The 18,109-nt window shown below is 41.2% G+C and overlaps 1 protein-coding gene across 3 annotated transcripts in view; it reads right to left on the reverse strand.

Moving 5' to 3' along the window:
- FHIP2B (FHF complex subunit HOOK interacting protein 2B) overlaps positions 1–18,109 on the reverse strand; it is a 124,533-nt gene that overhangs the window by 67,733 nt on the left and 38,691 nt on the right. For 2 of the 3 annotated variants that reach the window (XM_069213978.1, XM_069213980.1), the window contains exons 4-7: positions 9,735–9,839; positions 8,769–8,891; positions 1,013–1,246; positions 142–338 (exon numbers count right to left, since the gene is read on the reverse strand). In XM_069213978.1, coding sequence (XP_069070079.1) covers positions 142–338; positions 1,013–1,246; positions 8,769–8,891; positions 9,735–9,839 — 659 coding nt within the window. Of the gene's footprint in view, positions 1–141; positions 339–1,012; positions 1,247–8,768; positions 8,892–9,734; positions 9,840–17,723; positions 17,798–18,109 lie in introns of those variants that run through there. The other variant, XM_069213979.1, reaches the window with a different exon arrangement.

The raw sequence follows: 18,109 nt of genomic DNA on the forward strand, positions 1-18,109 counted from the left end.
CACCAGAGTTTATCCCGGTTGACGCTGTAGAAGGCCGACACGAGGTCCTTAAAAGCCAAGTGGAGGGATTCAGGACAGGCAAAGAAGTCGTCATTTAATGTGCGATTTCAGTTTCATACACTAAGCAGTATGCATCCATACCTCCAGTTGACTCTCTCCACCGTGCTGATGTCTGTGGGATGCACTGAGCCAGGCACAGCACTGCACAGCTCGCACAGCTTCTCTGTCACTAAGTGGCTGAGTCGATTGGCCTCCACGAGCTGAATCGCTTCTCTCTGCTGAGCTACGCCGACTAGAAGCAGCAGGTTCTCGCGTGCTTTCAGTGCCAGCCTGATCTTCTGCAACAAGAGAGAAAAAGACATCATCAAAGCGCCTCTGAACCATGTACTTTCTTGAGATGGGGCCCTGTATCAAATATTTCAGCACAGCTATGACCAATAAGGAGACCACGCAGAAATATTTACCCCTTGCCTCACCAGAAATTAGTGACCCAGGATGACTTTTCTCCCCTCTGCTATAGGCAGTAGGAAACAAGAAACATGGCTGAAAAATAAATGCCCAGCAGGACACCCCAAAGTCCATGTTACCAAGACAGTGGGAGCTCTCCACACCCTCTCCCCAACATTCATTCTTTCAGGTAGCAGATTCCCTTGCATAAATCTAAGGAGAGCTGGAGTTTGCGGATGAGAATTGGAAGAAGCGTGAACACGTCTAGATTTGTCTCTGATTGTCCACGAGGTTAGTCTTGAGTGTTTATTATATGAGCGAAAGTTGAGCAGGGTTGAAATAGGGTCGCAACTCAGTTTACAGTGCTTTTTAATCACCAATGGACCTTCAGCATTAGGGAAGTCAAAGGGAACATGATGTTTGGTTCAACAGTTTTTTTGTTCAAGTGGCACACACGCCACTCGAGGAATGTGTGGTTCCATTCCTCTCCTCCACCTCCTCCTAGCAGTCTTTCCCGCTCCCGGAGGGTGCCCTCCTCTCTCCCATCTCCGATGCCTGCTGGTACCTTGCTAAAGCACAGCCTCAGGAGGGCGCTGATCAGGTTGTTGTCTGTTCTGGATGATGAGCTGGTGCAGTCTGAGTCTGGCGATTCTATGCAGGGTGCAGGGTCCCCAGCAGGAGCAAACCCCGAGGTGTAAGAAGAGTGCTGACTTTTCTGCAGATCCTCCTGCTGCGCCTCCTCCGGGCTGCTATGCCGTGCCTGTCGCGCATTCTTACTGAAGGTCAAGAGCTTCATACCCTGCAGACAAAAAAGCAAACATTGGTTCTGGAGAAAGAATCACTCAAACACACCCTGACAAGAAGAAGGGAGCTGCAACTGGGAAAAGCAGCAAATGCGCATCCACGAATCAAATGACAGAATACATAAGAATCTGGTAATAGGTTATAGATACGTTTCCTTTCAGTTACACCGCAGCAACCACGAAAAGTTCAAGTAGGCCAATGCATTTAAAAACTGAAAGGCTGCCGTTTAAATATCACGCCAGACCCAGAACTAACCTTTATTATGTGAAGAAATTATCCCGGCAGAATTAAAAAAAAAGAAACAAACAAACACCAATAGGTCTCGCCTTTTCGTTGTTAATGCAGATCTAACAGCTTTGCCAGTGCTTTTTGCCGATGCTGTGCAGAACTGGCAAAAAATACCCAAAGTGTGTACATGCATATAATGTGTATATGCATATGGGATTCCAGTGCATAGGCTGCGGCCTCTTCAAAATTCCGGAACGATTACAGCCTGCAGAGAAAGGGACACTGTGTTGTGGCTCAACAGAGAAAATTCAGATCTGAGGCAATGGACCCTGGTGGTATTTTATCCAGGCTTCACGCTGCTTGTGCAGGGGGACCGGATGTCCTTCATAGGCCAAGAAACAACTTTGTAAAAGGTCCATAAAGTATTCTATGCCAGTGGTTCCCAACCTTTTGACTTCGTGGACCCCCCACTTCATCATTACTGGAACCTGGGGATCCCCACTAAATCATTATTGGAATCCGGGGACCTCCCACTGAATCATTATTGGAATCCGGGGACCTCCCACTGAGTCATTATTGGAAGCCGGGGACCCCAGCATAAACATTGCTGATGATTTTAAACCCAAAACAATACATACAAAAAAAACAGAGCTTTCACCAAACACATACACAAATGATAACACATTTTATTTAATTTGCAAACAAATATACATTAAAAAAGTTAATTTTAATAGGAAGGTTGGAGCTTTTCTAAATTTAATTGAAGCCACACATCACCCATAATATATTCTGTTCGATGCACCTGCACTGCTCACAGGAATCAATCTGAGGATACTAATTACATTTTTAGCGTCCAATTTGAAACTTCGACACTTACAGGATGTTTTAAAATTCTCAGCTGTACATTTAACCACTTTATTTATATACACTTTATTAATCTGTCAATATTATTAAATTTCCTAAGCAGTCGCAAAGCCCCTGAAGAGGCTTTATGGACCCCCGGAGGTCCCCGGACCACAGTTTGGGAAACACTGTTGTATGCTCTTTCCAGCAAAATGGAAGATGGAATATAAAGGGGAAAGTAAATTTCCTCTCTCAGCTGGAATTGGGGTTGAAATTCCTAGAGAAGCATTTTCATTCGAGCTCTGGACCCAGCTTGGTAGCTATCAGTCTGAACATTAGTGGTGGCGGCCAGAGGTCTGGTAGAGACAATCTTTGACCGCTCTCATATTCATGTATGGCTGGCACCTGGGAACCAGTGTGTTTATTTTATGTTGAATGTCTGAGCAGTAATACTCTTTAGTTAAGAGGAGACTGATTTCTATGAGGGGGTTACATACAGCGACATAGCACTCGAGGTATACTATAGATTTAGATGTACACAAATTTCTCTCCTGACCATGACTGCGGTAACTTGAAGGTGGTGTTATCAGAAATGGTAGGCAGATATACGATTCCCTGGACCCCAAGTGCAGTTATTATGAACATCACTGCAAGGACATGTTGGTTTGAGATGCCTGTTTCATCGGCCATTGGACCGGGTGTTGGGAGGAACAGGGGTTTGTTGGGGTTAATTGTTTGTTCTTCACTGTTTTTTCACATCACAGTACACCAGAAATGTATGTCTGTTTGGAATACAGCAGAAGTACACACTATATACAGAACACTGGCATGATCCCTACACCTAAGAATTTGACCCTCAAGGTTGCCACCTGGAACATGAGAGGGATTAACAGCCCCACAAAGCACACCAAGTGATGGCGTGTCTAGACTGTCACAGGACTGAGGTTGCATTTTTTTCAAGAGACGCTTACTCCACGGGGTTCGAAACCTGCCTTTGCATCCTTATGAAGTCAACACAGACATTTTGCTTCATGCTCATCTTTTGCAAGAGAGGTATTTATACTAAAAAGGAAGATTGGGAACTTCATATTACAGGACTGGACAGCATATCCCCAGACCCCCTGATTGGTAGTAGTGGGGCAGATGGTATTTCTCACTATATATTGCCCGCAATTGGATATACCAGAGTTCTTTGATGCGTTCATGACTACAAGTAACAAATTTGCAATCTAAACAATGCTTTGGGGGGGCAGGCAGGGGACTTCAATCTGGTTCTCCCACCACAGCAGGATTCTCTACACACACTCCTATGCCTACCGCCCAATCCAGGGAAGTCCTCCATAAAATCATGCAACTCTATGACATGGCTGACATGTGAAGGGTGCTGATTCCTATAGGGGTGGATTACACTTATTATTCCTTGAGGCACAACACTAGTTCACATATAGATTTCGGGCTGGCAAAGCGTCCCCTAATGGGATCCATTGACGAGGTGTAGACTTTTCTCAGAACACTTTCAAATCACTCCCTGGTGGTCTTAGTTATAACCTTAGCAGAAGCAATGAATAGGTCTAGAGTCTGAAAATTAAGAGGGGAAGAACAGTGTGACTTAGTGCTCTGTTCTGATGTTAGGGCTAATATACTAGAATATGCCCAACAAAATGAGGAAACTGTGGCAGATGTTGGAACACTATGGGACACATTTAAGACCGGCGTGTGAGGCATCTGCATTGCTAAAGGGGTGGGAAAACTTTGACCTTAGAGGAATTTAAGGAACGGGAGCTGCTCTATTTGTGGGAAAATAGTTGTGCCAGGGTTTTTAATGAAGGTGATAGACCGGGTGCTGAGGAAAAATACTGGGTGCATACCAATGACCCCAGTGTTAGGGGATGATGGAAATATGAAAAATAAAACTGAGGATATCCTAGAGGTCTTTCAACACGATTATGAACAATTATATACTCCCAAGTTAAATTATGAGAACCAGTAGATCCAGAGCTATCTGGGTGCTATAGCGCTGGCCTGAACAGAAGGACTGGTGCAGAAACTGCAGAACTCAACGATCACTGAGAAGGCAATCGCTGCAATCACAAATGTAAAGTCGCCAAGTAGTGATAGCATTCCGGTTGAGTTCTATAAAGATTATTCAGACATTTTGGCATAATTGTTAGCGGTGTATGATGGGGTGATCCAAAATAGTAGTCTGCCCCTTCGACACTCGAAGCAGAAGCTTGGACCCGATCTCAGCAAATGCGCCTCGTATACGCCACTCTCCTTATTAAACGTGGACAGTAAGATTTTCGTTAAGATACTGGCACAGAGATTGCAGCCTTTAATGCAGAGTTTGGTGCTACTGGAGCAATCAGGATTTATACTTCAGTGCTCTACGGCGCATAATCTTCACTCAATAATGACAGTGTTACATAGAACAGACCAGTACTGTCTGCAGTAGCCTTGCTATTAGACATTGAGAAAGCTTTTGATTAGTTGGAATAGCTGTACATGCAGGAGGTGTAGTAACTCATGAGCTAGGGGATGCACTTTCTGAGATTTATCAAGCTATTGTACATGATCCTCCATCCTGAGTTATCATAAATGGTAGACAGTCTGCTTACTGCCTTCTCGACAGGCAGGTGCACGCAACAGCGGTACCTACTGTCTCCATTTATATTTGCTTTATCTATTGAGCTGTTCGCTTGCAAGATCCCAAAGCAACAAATGTGGCACCCATTATCAGGAAGCTTTGGAGGGTACTCTGGGCTGCCCATCAACTGGGATAAATTTGAAGTGTTCCCTCTAACTAATTCTGGGGAGAGCAAATACTTGCTTTGCTGGAACCCTGAAGGAGTGAAATATTTAGGGATATATGTCACAAAGACTCAACCGAATAGGTTCAACAAAACTTTAGGAAGGTAGTGGAGTATCTTGATTGCTGGTTCAAGCTCCCCTTTGTCCATTCTGAGAAAAAGTCTTTGGCAGTTCTCATCAGCCAATCTTCTAAACAATGGATAAACAAGCATATCTCTTCCTCTATAGGAGGCACCAGGAATTCAGTGAACTCTGACTATTGACTCAATATTGAGCAGGAGCGCCTTAAATCTCAAACGCTACTGGCCTGCTTTTAAATGTGCGGTATTTCTGGTGATTTGGATGCCAAAGTATGTGAAAGTGAGCATATATCAAATAGCCTGGCATTGTGAAGTTCCACTGATTCAGAATAGATATAATATTCTGGAGGCATTAACAGCAGTTTTTTTATTCCTAATATATAATAGTCTTAACTCCAAAACAAGATGTGATGCTCTTTGATCCTGGGGTATCCTCTCTAGAACTTCTTTCCATAGCAGTGTCTTTCCCTTCTCTTTCAGTAGGTCTGTACATTCGAGTCATTGCATGTCCTGCTATTGTCATTAGGCATTTAAATAGCACAGAACTGTTTGAGGTGGTCAGTGTAATGCTGTAATTCTTTAGGTAGTCTAGGATTAAATTCCCAGTTGTATAGTGTAATGGATATTAGTTTATTTTTTAAATGGGGCACTCTTTCAATATATTCAGCAAATATCTGACAATGTACCTTACAATCACCCATTGTACTTAGACATTAGGAATAGGGGCCAATCACAACTAAAAGTGTAGATATCTCTGCAAGTTGTGGTTGGTGGCTGTTTAGTTATAAGGAATGACCTCTTTAACTGCACAACTGAAAGGGAGACAGTCTTCTGACCATCCCCTTGTAAAATCATAACAGTTCATATTACTGCATTCCTTATTTTCTCGTGGAGTATGTAGCAATCAGTGGCACGCCTGTTTGGTGTGTGGGTCTGCACAAGATGGTAGGTTTTGACTTCATTCTTGTGGTGTAGATGTGACAATCTGTATGTTGTATTCCCTTGAGTCTATGCCCCTAAACTGCAGTTGTTTTGTAAGCTGGGAAAGAATCTAACTTGCCTTTTTCCCAAATGATTTCTTTACGGTGTACACAAAAACGACTGTTTCCTGTGTGTGCTAGCCATTGGATTGCAACCAATTAAACTTGATCAAGGATGACAGTGGGCAATATACAAACAAACCAAGAAACATATATCCTCTAAAGAGGAGGAGTGTTTGGAATTCAAATAATACTTGCACTTTAATTATCTCTTGCTTCTCACTACTCCCACTTTAGTCAAGTAACTGTCCTCTCCAAGGGCTATATAAAAGCTGTAAACCCTAGAAGGCTTGCTGCTCGATCTTGACTTGCAAGAAGAGAAGCTACATCATGAGTGAAGCCTACCTAGCGGGCACCTCGAGCAGCCAATCACACAAAAAATAGAAATGACCGAAATTACACAGGGAGAAACTACACTCCTAGAGGTCAAAGAACAGTGATGATCAAAAGTGTGGTGAGCATGCACCATCTTAGACATGGTGGATAAGCCCATGAAATCCCTTAAATGCCCAAATAATACCCAAGATGGGACATTGAGGTTTTCCATCGTCACCCCCACTTTTGGGGTTGCGTCTTGGTAACAGCAGTACCACAATTAGAAGGATGTTGCTAGTCCTAACCATTCTGCAGAACCCATTTTTTACAATAGGTTCACCACAGACTCTAAATGGTGGCTTTTGGTTGGCACTGCCCGAGCCTAGCTGGTGCTCACGGTATGTTTACAGTCTCATGGGTGACTTCTAACTGGAAAAATTGACCACAACTGGCCAGCTCCGAAATACTGGTCTATAATGCATGACTCCCCTGTGAGACTTTGATAAGGGTATCCCTAAGATTTGACAAGAATGTTGGGCCAGTTACTTTACTTACAGGTTCCCTTCCCTCTTCCAGCAATCACATTCAGGACTTTTGGCTCTTTGAACCATTATTCAGATTTGGATGGGGCGCTGTTCCGTTTTTTGGCAATCAGTTTTACACATTTTTGGACTGTTTTATGGAAAACCTAGCCACACACACACACTCCTATCTATGAGATGGTCCAAACCGGTATAAAAGGCCACAAAAAAAACACACAGCGGCAGGCGGCAGACATATAATTTCCAATTTGATCTTGGGTATCTTTTTGTGTGGCATCTCTACTGCAACCAAGTCTTTGGGTAAGCCTTGACTGCTCAACTTTGCTTCCGAGTGAAAGCCTGAGATGGAATGACGTGGTTATCCATTGAAGTGTAATCCTGTTGGTGGTCCTGAGTTATCAATGATTATTGACAATCTCAAGTACAGATATTGGACTGCCACAGGACCTACAGAAAATACCTCTCTGATGGGTGTGCTCAATTTATGATTACATGTTCTACAGTTCATCCTGTAATTTAGAAAAACAAACAAGTTCTCTGACATACTTTCCTTTCCTTAGCTCTCACCCACTGCCTAGAAAGGCATGCTGGCTTCAGTGGCAACTCTTAGAGAAAATTATATCACCAATCATTTCCACAGGTAAGTCCAGGCTCAAGGGAGCAATGAAAGTTCCTCAACAAGTTGCAAGGAAAAAATAATTGTAAAGGCCCGCTACAAACAAGCAGACTGTACAATAAATCAACATATTCCAGGGATTTTATGAAGATAAGGCTTATTAAAGAATGCACTAACACTGAACATTATAAAGCACCTCATGTTTGCAATACAAGACCAGACTCCTAGCCGAAGGAGAAGAAACCGCAAGGGAAATTCATTTAGAAACCAAGCATCAAAAGGCTTCTAAAAGGGCAAAATTTTTCTAGTCTTCCAAATAAAATAGCTGGATTGGTGGAAGGCAATGCAGATTAAGATGAACTGCAGAAGAAAGATCTTTGGTCTCTAGATTTTAAGCGAATGTTTGGTTAACAAATTGAATCACGTAAACCTGAGCTCAGATTACCAGGATTATATATTTATATTTTCCTTTTCAGCTGATTTGGGACACATGTGGCTTTACGGTGATAAACGTTATCTGGCAGTATCTTTGGTTTGTGATTAGTAGCCAACGTAGGCATTTCAAGGAAGAGCCACATATTTCAGGGAAAGGTAATTTTTCTTTGATACAATTGTAACAAATGACAAAAACAAAATCTAAACAAAAGCATTAACAACTTGTCCCCTCAGCTTTCACGCCTTGAAACTGCAGTGATTGTGATGGGGGAGAGGTCACCGCTCAAAACAGAGTGAAACAAGAGGTCATCAGTTGAAAGATGTAGGAGTAGGATTTTTCTGCAGCCTCATGGCGGTACGAGCTTGACGGATGAAAAAACAACCGAAAGGAGGTATAACTGTTGTTAAATGCATTGTGCATATTTGTTGATCATAAGTTCTTGCCTTCCTTGCAAAAATGTCTAGTAATAAATATTTTTTAAAAAGTCAAGAGGTGCTCCTTCATCATTCAATGTCTGTGCTGCCCAAATGAGAAGCCAGTTCATTTATTGCCCTCTGTCAATCTGGCTCAGTCCTTGTTATCTGTACTGAAAGCTAGGAACGTCCTTACCTCAAGGATGTGTGTGAGCAGTGAGGGGTCATGCTTGATCTTGGTGCAGACGGCAGAGAGGAACTGGGACTCTTCCTTCTCAGCAGGTGGGCCCAACGAATCTCCACCCAGGCGGATAAGCTTCTGGAAGTGTACAAAGTCACACAACATAATTGACATCACACACACACCCATAAAACACCAATGCCCTTCAAGATAAAACCACACAAATACTGGCGAACAACAGCAACACTGACCATGTAAACTGCCACACAAAACACCCATAAAGAGCATGGATACAAATCCATTGACATCTGTCCCAGAGACCCTTGTGTATAAGCAGAGGGGACTCCCCCTGTGAGATCATGAGGTCACAGATAGAAAATGCAAGTGAACACAAGATAAACAACTTTGACACCAGTATACAACAAAGCTGCACAATCCAGATCCACAGACACAGGGGGAGGAAACAATCCATCCAAGTAAACTATACAGAGCACAAACCAGCACAAGGACTGACAGATATGCACACCAATGAATACAATTAAGTTATTTACTGGGCTAATGTTATTACGGGAGAGATACGTGCGTGCAACCTGAAAGTCAAAGGTTCATATTCAAAATGTAATAATGAAATAAAGAAAGACGAATTTAACAATAGGGTCGCTCATGCCATGCCGATATGAAAAAATAGCAGTGAAGGCAGCCTTATGTCCTGAGAGTAATATTTGACCCATCTTACGTTTTCAGCTAAAAGCACTACGCATCCTGGGATTCCAGGCCATTATGTATAAAAGAATCATTCAAACTACAAGTCCAAGCATGCTTAGTGATCTAACTTTAACAAGGAGCACTGTCTAAGAGTTAGACTCATGACATGGGACCAGTTGACAGCTGCATATGCCGCACAGGATACTGAACTGACCCAACCTGTGGTCACCCGCCGCACCATGTCTTCAGAAACCTGTATGCAAACCAGAGACTGACCTGCACAGGACGGTGCACATTGATGTAGTGTAAGAGGGGACGCTGCACCTGGTCCAGGACACGGCTGAAGAAGAGGAGGACCTGCTGTTTCATTCCTGGAGGGTACTGGAAGAAAGACACATAGAAAATAATAACTGACTTGCAGGCCTAAAAGCAGGGTGTGTTATCTTAAGTCCACACGTACACCGATGAAGATTTACAACAGCAGATTTTTTGCGGAATAACTTGAACCCTGCAGTGGCAGCTCTGTCCCAAACGTTATTCACTGCTTCTTCCACCGACTCCCCTCACCACATTCTGTATGAAATTGCCACAATCTATATGACAATACATGATTCACCACATTCTGGTTCCCTCAAAACTGTTGCTTAAGGGCACATAAACATAAAGCAATGAAGCAACCCAACACACCTCCCCCCTTTAATGTTTTCCAACATTTAGTTGAGTTAACTAGTAAAGATTAACATCCAAAAAAAACAACAACAAAAAACATAAAACACAATACCACTTCTACCATGTACATGGAACATTACTGTTAAATAGTCAAAATAATTTTTGGGGAGAGAATCACCGTACAATATTTTTTAGAGAAAAGTATTGTACAATATCCACTACCGCTACATAGTCTTCATAAAATTTAGGTTTTACACTAAGTCTTCCTGATCTAATAATGACCTGTTTGTTCTCAATCCTGGTACAAGTATTCGCCTGTTCCTGGTCCTTAGAGTTATCATGGGAGTCCTGGCTAACATCATCACTTTGTAATAGGTTTTCCTCTAGTCTTTCTCCTTCACCTTACTTTCTCAGTTCATCATTAACCCAATCATAACTCTTAAAACTCTTCTTATTCTCCTCACTTACATTTTCCTTCCTCTCATGTCCCTTGTATAGTGCCAGTCTCTCTGCATGCCTAATTTTCCCATCACTCAGTAAAGCTGAGTTATACAATATTTTGATCACACTCAGTGGTTCTGAATTCTTACTCTCACCCTTCCTTTTGATTCTCTGTTTCTTCACTTTCACAACATCTCTTACTTTAAGACATACTTTTTTCACTCCACGTGATTTGTCATACCTTTGTTTATATTTCCTTTGTTCTGACTCAATTCGCTTCCTAAGCTCCATTAACGACCATTCTAACTAGGTATTGCCACTTAACCACCCAATGTTATCTTTGGCGCATGGGATTCTCCCTCGCATTAACTCAAAAGGACTAAGTCCAGTGATAACACAACGTGCCACTCAGTGCGCATGCACAGCCTTCCACGCCTCCTTCTCTCAATTCAGATGATTACTATTGGATAATTCAATAATGCCTTTTAACACTGTTGAATCGTTCTATGTTTCCATTTCCTTCAGTGTGGTACATCGTCGTAGTCTTATGACATATATCCAAATCCTCCATAAACGATCTGAAAACATCTGAGACAAATTGCCCTCCATTGTCACTAACAACAGTTTTAGGTAGTCCCTCTCTAGACAGCATTTCACCCAGGAAACTAATCACAATCCCATCATCAGCTCTATTGACAACCTTAATTTCTGGCCATTTGGAAAGGTGGTCAGTTACCACCAAAATTAGTTTTGAGATACTACTAGTACTTTGCACCGGACCAAATACATCAACACCTACCCTTTCCCATGGTCCTTTTTGGAAAACTGTCAGGGCGGTCTCAAAGCAGTCAGGGTTTTATCAGCATTGAGACATTTGCTGCATTCTCTCACAATCTTCTCTACCTCTCTATCAATGCCTGGCCACCAGTATGACATTTTGACTCTGCTTTTCGTTTTCACAATACTTAAATGGCCTTCATGACACAAATTAATGACAAGTGCCCGTAAAACCTCAGGTGGTACCAATCTACCTCCAAGTAATAAGAACTCTTCTTCCTCAGACAGTTCATTTTTTACTTCCCACCACGGTACCAATTCCTTACTTATTTACTTTTCTCAGACCATCCTTCCTTGATATATTGCCTTACTTTTGCGGTTACGTCATCTTGATCAAAAGAGGTCTTCCATACTTCTGGATTAATACTATGTAATTCTCCACTGAACATTGACGCCACCAAATAATCATCCCATTCACTTTCTGTTCCTTCCACTATAGATTGGGGCTAACTATTAAAAAAAAAATCAGCAACATTGATCCTAGCTCCTTGAACATATTGTATATTGTATACATAGTCTAGCAGTTCCATAGAAAGTCCCATGATTCTTGGTGACACATTACTTGAACCTTGTGATGTAAAGACCTTGGTTAAAGGTTTATGATCACATCGTACTACTACTCTGGTGCCCCAAATGAATTGCCTAAATGTTTAAGGCCCTACACACACGCCAATGTTTCCCTTTCAATCACAGAAAATTTGTCTTCCGTGAGTATTAGAGCCCTGGATGTGAAAGCAACTACTCTCGCTGTGCCATCATCTTGTGTCTGGGAGAGTACAGCACCCAAACCCCTACTGTTTGCTTCTGTAGTAACAATGCTCTTGCACTATGGGTCAAAACCCTGTAATGTGGGAGCTTTACATATTTCTCCTTTCATACTTTCGAAACTTTGGTTACAATCTTCTGTCCACGCAAAGTTTTGGCCCTTCTTCAGCGATTGCCTACTGTGGTACATTTTTCTTGAGAAATTATTTACAGATTTAGCATAGAACTCGGCCAATCCCAGAAACGGCCTTTCACCATCTTTATCCTGTGGGGCTGGTGCTTTCTGTATTGCGTCCACAAACTCTGTATTTGGTATAATACCTTTATGGCTGATTTCATGCCCTAGATTTGTCACGCTATTGTAGCAATGCAACATTTGGATTCTTCAGCCATTAACCCATAATGTTCCAATGTTTTAATACTCTCTTTAGTTCTATGTCATGTTCTCTTTTGTGTTTTCCCATAATAAAATTGTCATCTTGAAAAAAAATTACTCTTTTACTACTGCTAAACATTTAGAACATAAGGCGTTAGAACAAATTGGTGGCCGATGCTAATCCAAAATGTACCCTTCTAAACTGAAAACACCCTTTAGGCGTAGTGAAGGCCATGAGGTGTTTATTGCTAAGGTGTAACGGTACCCGATGGTATGCAGTTGTAAGGTCTATGGTAGAGAACCATTGCATACTTTTTGTTACAGATAATAGTTTGTTTATGGACTGCAGAGGAACATGTCTACAAAGATATTCTTATTTAATTCTCTCAGATCTACACATAAACAAATTTGACCATTTGCCTTCCGTGCTATGATTAGGGGGGCAATCTAATCAGAAGACTCTACTTGTTCAATTACTCCTCTTTCTACTTATTCATCAAGTCCTTCTACTACTTCCTCTTTCATAGGAATGTTCCTTAGTTTGTGCACTTTTGGACATGCATTCCTTTTCAGAACAATTTTATGTACAAAGTCTCTCAATTCACCATTTTTTCCTGAGAATACCTTGGGAAACTTTTTAATCAAAATGGCATTTCTTTCTTTATCAGTATCTACACTAAGTACTGGATCAAGGTTGTTTGGATCAAGTATGAGGCTAGTTACCCTCGATCCGAACATCCTAGAACACATGGACCCTTCATCGCTACATAGATCTCGCATTCAACACCCTCCCCTTGAATTCCAAATTTAACTTGCAGTAACCTAACAAATGTATGTACTCTCCTGTAAAATTCTGCGGCTGAATATCTGACTTTTTGAGTTCCAGGCCTAACTTTGTGCGAAAAACCTTTTCCCATGTATTCTCATTTAGAATTCTATAGGTGATCCTGAGTTTGCTAACAATTTCACCTGTATCCCACCAATAACAATTTTGCAAATAGGTTTTTCCCTTTTTTGACAATTCACATCCATTATGTAATCTTGCATGCATAAAATCTGGGGTACCTCAGTATCTGAACTACTATGGTTACTACCTACATCTTCATCTCAAAGATGCATTTTTTAACTGTAGATTTCTGACACACTCTTGCGAACTGTCCTTAATCCCACATTTGGCACATTTTTGCCCTATCGCTGGACAGTTCTTATTATATGCTAAATGTATTGAGCTACCACATCAGTAACACTTGCCCTTCAATTCATCCATTCTCCTGTTACTCTGTACTCCTTGTGTTTTCTTTTTTATAGTGTTCTAGAGAATTCTTTGCTTCAGTTTTCTTTTTGACTAACTTAACTACATCTTCATCAAAACTATTCTTACTGGTTGTAACAAAAGCTTTGGCACATCTGGTGGTGAGTTCCGATTTACCCACAATCACCGTCACTTCTTGTACGGAGGATTCACCGTGTATCCATAACCTGTCTTGTGAGTTTGGGTTATTTGAATGCATAATGACTTGTTCTCGTATAAGTTCCTCTTCCAAATTCCCAAACCTACATGTTAAGGCTAACTTTCTCAATGCAGCCACATAATCTTCTCTTTTCTCATTTGATGCCTGTGCCCTGTGGAAGAAATTATACCTATCTATGGCTTTACACACAGTGGGAGTAAAATACACATCTAAATCTGCTAATGCATGTGAAAATACATCTCCTTCAGGTTGTTTTTTCTTCATACAGGTGTACATTCTTAAACCTGCAGGACCTAAGCAATGTAGCAAAATGTTCTTCTTCTTTTCTGGGGATAATTCCTCTGATTTGAATGTTGCGATATAGATCACAAAATAATCTTTCCATTCTTCCCACCGTATATTAGATTCACCTTCTGTCACCATGAACGGTTGTGGTGCCAGGAGATTCATACTACCCATTGTAGTAGTGTAGAGCAGAGTAGACAAAATAAATTACATGAAAGTGTTAATATTTGTGCTGGAACTATAATAACTGGAATTTAACCAGACAGCATCAGTTATTAGTGTGTGTGTGTCACTGTAGGACACGCTTATAGTTTCGACGTGCACATCACCTTACACATGTCAGTCCATTCACACATTTGGTATGCACTTCACCGACAGATGTGTGCAAGAATGAGTTCTTTAAATGCCATGCACAAGTTGAAATCACAGTATGACGTGACTTGACTAGAAATAACTTACTTCAAACATTTGGTGTGCGCATCACCAGAAAATACGAGCAAGCAGTGTGAAATAGTTGCTGCACACTGTTGCTTTCATCCAGTATTATGTATATTATGTGGCAGATTCCCGATGTGGCAGCTTCTCACAATGACCGCTTTATGCAAATATCTATAAAGTGGCAAGTGCTTCCATGATGCATGCGTAATGACGTAGCTGAGGTACGTGGAGCATAGGTGGAGGCATGATATCCTCTATTTCCGTGTAGGCAAGAGTCCTCCTCAAGAATGCCGGCAGCTATAGCAACAAAGATTCAGAGGATGCTGAATGTCTCTTAGTGCGTGCAGGTTCTAAACGTCCGGTAACGGTTGGTACATCCCTTAAATAATCAGCCTTTAGATGAACGGCATCTAATAGTATCACAAATGCTGGCAACTAACAGTACCACGAACGTATGTGACTGTCGTACACTTTTGTTTGTAAAAAAATCAGCAGTGAAAAATAGAAAGTACCGTTAGGGTATCATCAATGGCCGAGAGGGTTCGCTGTGGGGTTCAAGCCACCAGTTTTCCAAATTCTTAAGTCCACACGTACACGATAAAGGTTTACAACAGTAGATTTATTGCGAAATAACTTGAACCCCACAGTGCTAGCTCCATCCCAACCGTTCTTCACCTCTTCTTCCACCCTACTCCCCTCACAACATTCTACATGACATTGCTACCATCCTTATGACATAATACATGACTCACCACATTCTGGTTCCGTCAAAACAGTTGCTTAAGGGTACATAAACATAAAGCAATGAAGCAACCCAACACATTGCAGGAACATACTGGAATGTATCCACTGCCCTGGAGCCCATGTCTGCAGACTACTCCAATGGCGAACAGAAAAACTTAACAGAATAAAACTGGGCTATGACTATGAGAAGCAGACTATAGTATGGCCACTTTAAAAGAAGCTGTCCATAGCATGATCTGAGTAGAATCCTTATGTGTAGTTCACCACAACACAGTCTTTATCTGATTCTGAAGTTCACCCACTAGGGTGGTTCTGTCAGTAACTAACAGCTGAGGGTGTAGGTGGGACAGGAAGATGTTGGTTTCTATCCAAGCAAAGTCATTTTATGTCAAGAAGCATTTGGACAACCTTATGGTCACGAGTTCTGTGTGCCCACACAAGTGTTTGGCCTTATCAATGCAAACTGGCAAAGGATTTTTGAAAGCAGTTTCACTGTCACGTTGATAACACAATGGCTGGGGGGAAGAAGTGCACAAAAGAAGAGAAACTGGAACATTTCCTCAAGCTTGTATTTCGAAAAGACTGGCAATTCATAAAGGAGACAAAGTCACCGGTCAAGTAGTGAACCTAGACATGACTCACTCTGGTTAGATCCTGTCAGCCTTCCCAAGGCTTAACTGACTCGACTTTCTACTCCAGCTTTTTCTATGGCAAAAGACTACTGTGAAGTCTCCCGACTTACCCTGCATGCATTCTGCCTTTGGGCTCAGCTTTCATGTAAGATATTCAGCACTGAACAATCAAGCCTAATTTAGAGGTCAGTACAATGTTTGAAATGGGTGAAACGTTTTCAATGGTTGTTTTACCAATGTGCTGATTACGAGAGAAGTGTTAATGGTGCTCTCTCTCATTTTGCTCTCGGTTTCACCACAAAGCTTTTGTTTTATGATAAAACAGAGAGCACATAAGCTAACTGGACATACAACCAGGCTGAGCTAAAGGTGGAACTGAGCATAGTGGTTAATTACTGAGATCACTTGATGCAAAATCTTTAAAAATGAGGATGGGGCAGAAATCGTTAGGAGAGCCTCATTTCAGTTAAGCGAGTAGAGAAGAAACTGACTAAAAACAATTCAGTGATAGTAGGGGTGTTGAAGAAGGTAGAAATAGAAACATTGTTACCCAAGCAGGAGGATAGAAATGTGGAGCAGATATTGTAGAATGTCACTGTCAATGAAAAGGCAATCATACTGCATACTTCATCTGAGTACATTACTCCAAAGAAAATACAAGAGGGGATAAGAACGTGCTAACTACTGTGAAATAATGCCTTGCAGATTTGGCAAAGACAATTCTTTGATTATTCAGGGCTTCCCATTGGCCCCAAAAATCCTTCACTGGAAATGTGTTGACTTTTTCCAATCATCAAGTGTGCGGTCACAAACTACAGTTGTTCACAATGTTCCCAAATAAGAACATGTAGATAGTCATAGCATTGTAGAGCACAAATCTGACATAAAAAGAGTAGCCCCGGTCTAAGGTCAGCTCCTTCTACCCAGGCCCAACAGGCAAACACTTAGAAGTGAAATGAAAGACTTCAAGCTTTCCCATTCAAAGATGTTATTTAATCAGTACGCTGAGCCATATCAATGAGTTCAATGACCGTTAATTACAAAGAACTTGAAAAACAACAGCCGACACGTGTTTTGCCCCCTAAGTGGTATACGTACCTGGGGCTTTCTCAAGGCTGCAAGTACAAGAAGTAGAAATTAAATTTGCAGAAACCTTAAGAAACTATCAAACTAACCATCATCCAAGGTGCAGAAGGGTCAAAATGTCCAAAGTTCTAACAAATGTGAAAATCTCACAGAAGAGAACACTGAATTATGAGGGTGAACCAGGAATTAGAGAGAAAGATCTCCACCATCATGGTAGTTGTCAAGTGGTGATAAAGTTACACAAGATGCTTAGATTCTTTGTGCAAGGATGCTGGCAAGTAATTAAAAATAAAAAAAGAGTTCAAAGGAAATTGGTTTTGGATGAAAGAAAGATGATATTAAGGAGAATTATAATTAAAATCACCCAAGTGCATCAGGAGAAATGTAGTCATTACCAAAACAACGGAAGGAGAAGCCCTCCGCCCCCTGCCAATTGTTGCGAGATCATGCAGAACTACAAGTGGAGAAATAAATGAACAGACCCATTGCCCATGCAAATTCTCACAGTCTCATACAATACCCATTCATATGTTCGGAAAAATGTATCCATTTATAGTTCCTGCAGTATACACAGATGATCCAAAAGGTCTATCTGTACCGGCAAAAACATACAGTGAAAACATTAATCAAATTCCACCCAAAAGATCTAACTATAGGTTCTTTTTGGAGAAACAAATAACTAAAGTATATACAATTTTGTTCTTGGGAATATTTTTACATTGTAGGGAGCATATAGATCCACTGATTGAGCAAAATGCATATAAATGCAAAGATCTATGTATCGTATATAGAAACAGACTCCCAATGTATTAATTTTAGCATATAAAAAGCCTAATCTCTGTAACACATAAGATTAAGGTAAAATCAATGTATCCTAACATACTAGATATTGCACTGATTTCTAAA

Source organism: Pleurodeles waltl, chromosome 11 (assembly GCF_031143425.1).
Source record: "Pleurodeles waltl isolate 20211129_DDA chromosome 11, aPleWal1.hap1.20221129, whole genome shotgun sequence".
Taxonomy (NCBI): domain Eukaryota; kingdom Metazoa; phylum Chordata; class Amphibia; order Caudata; family Salamandridae; genus Pleurodeles; species Pleurodeles waltl.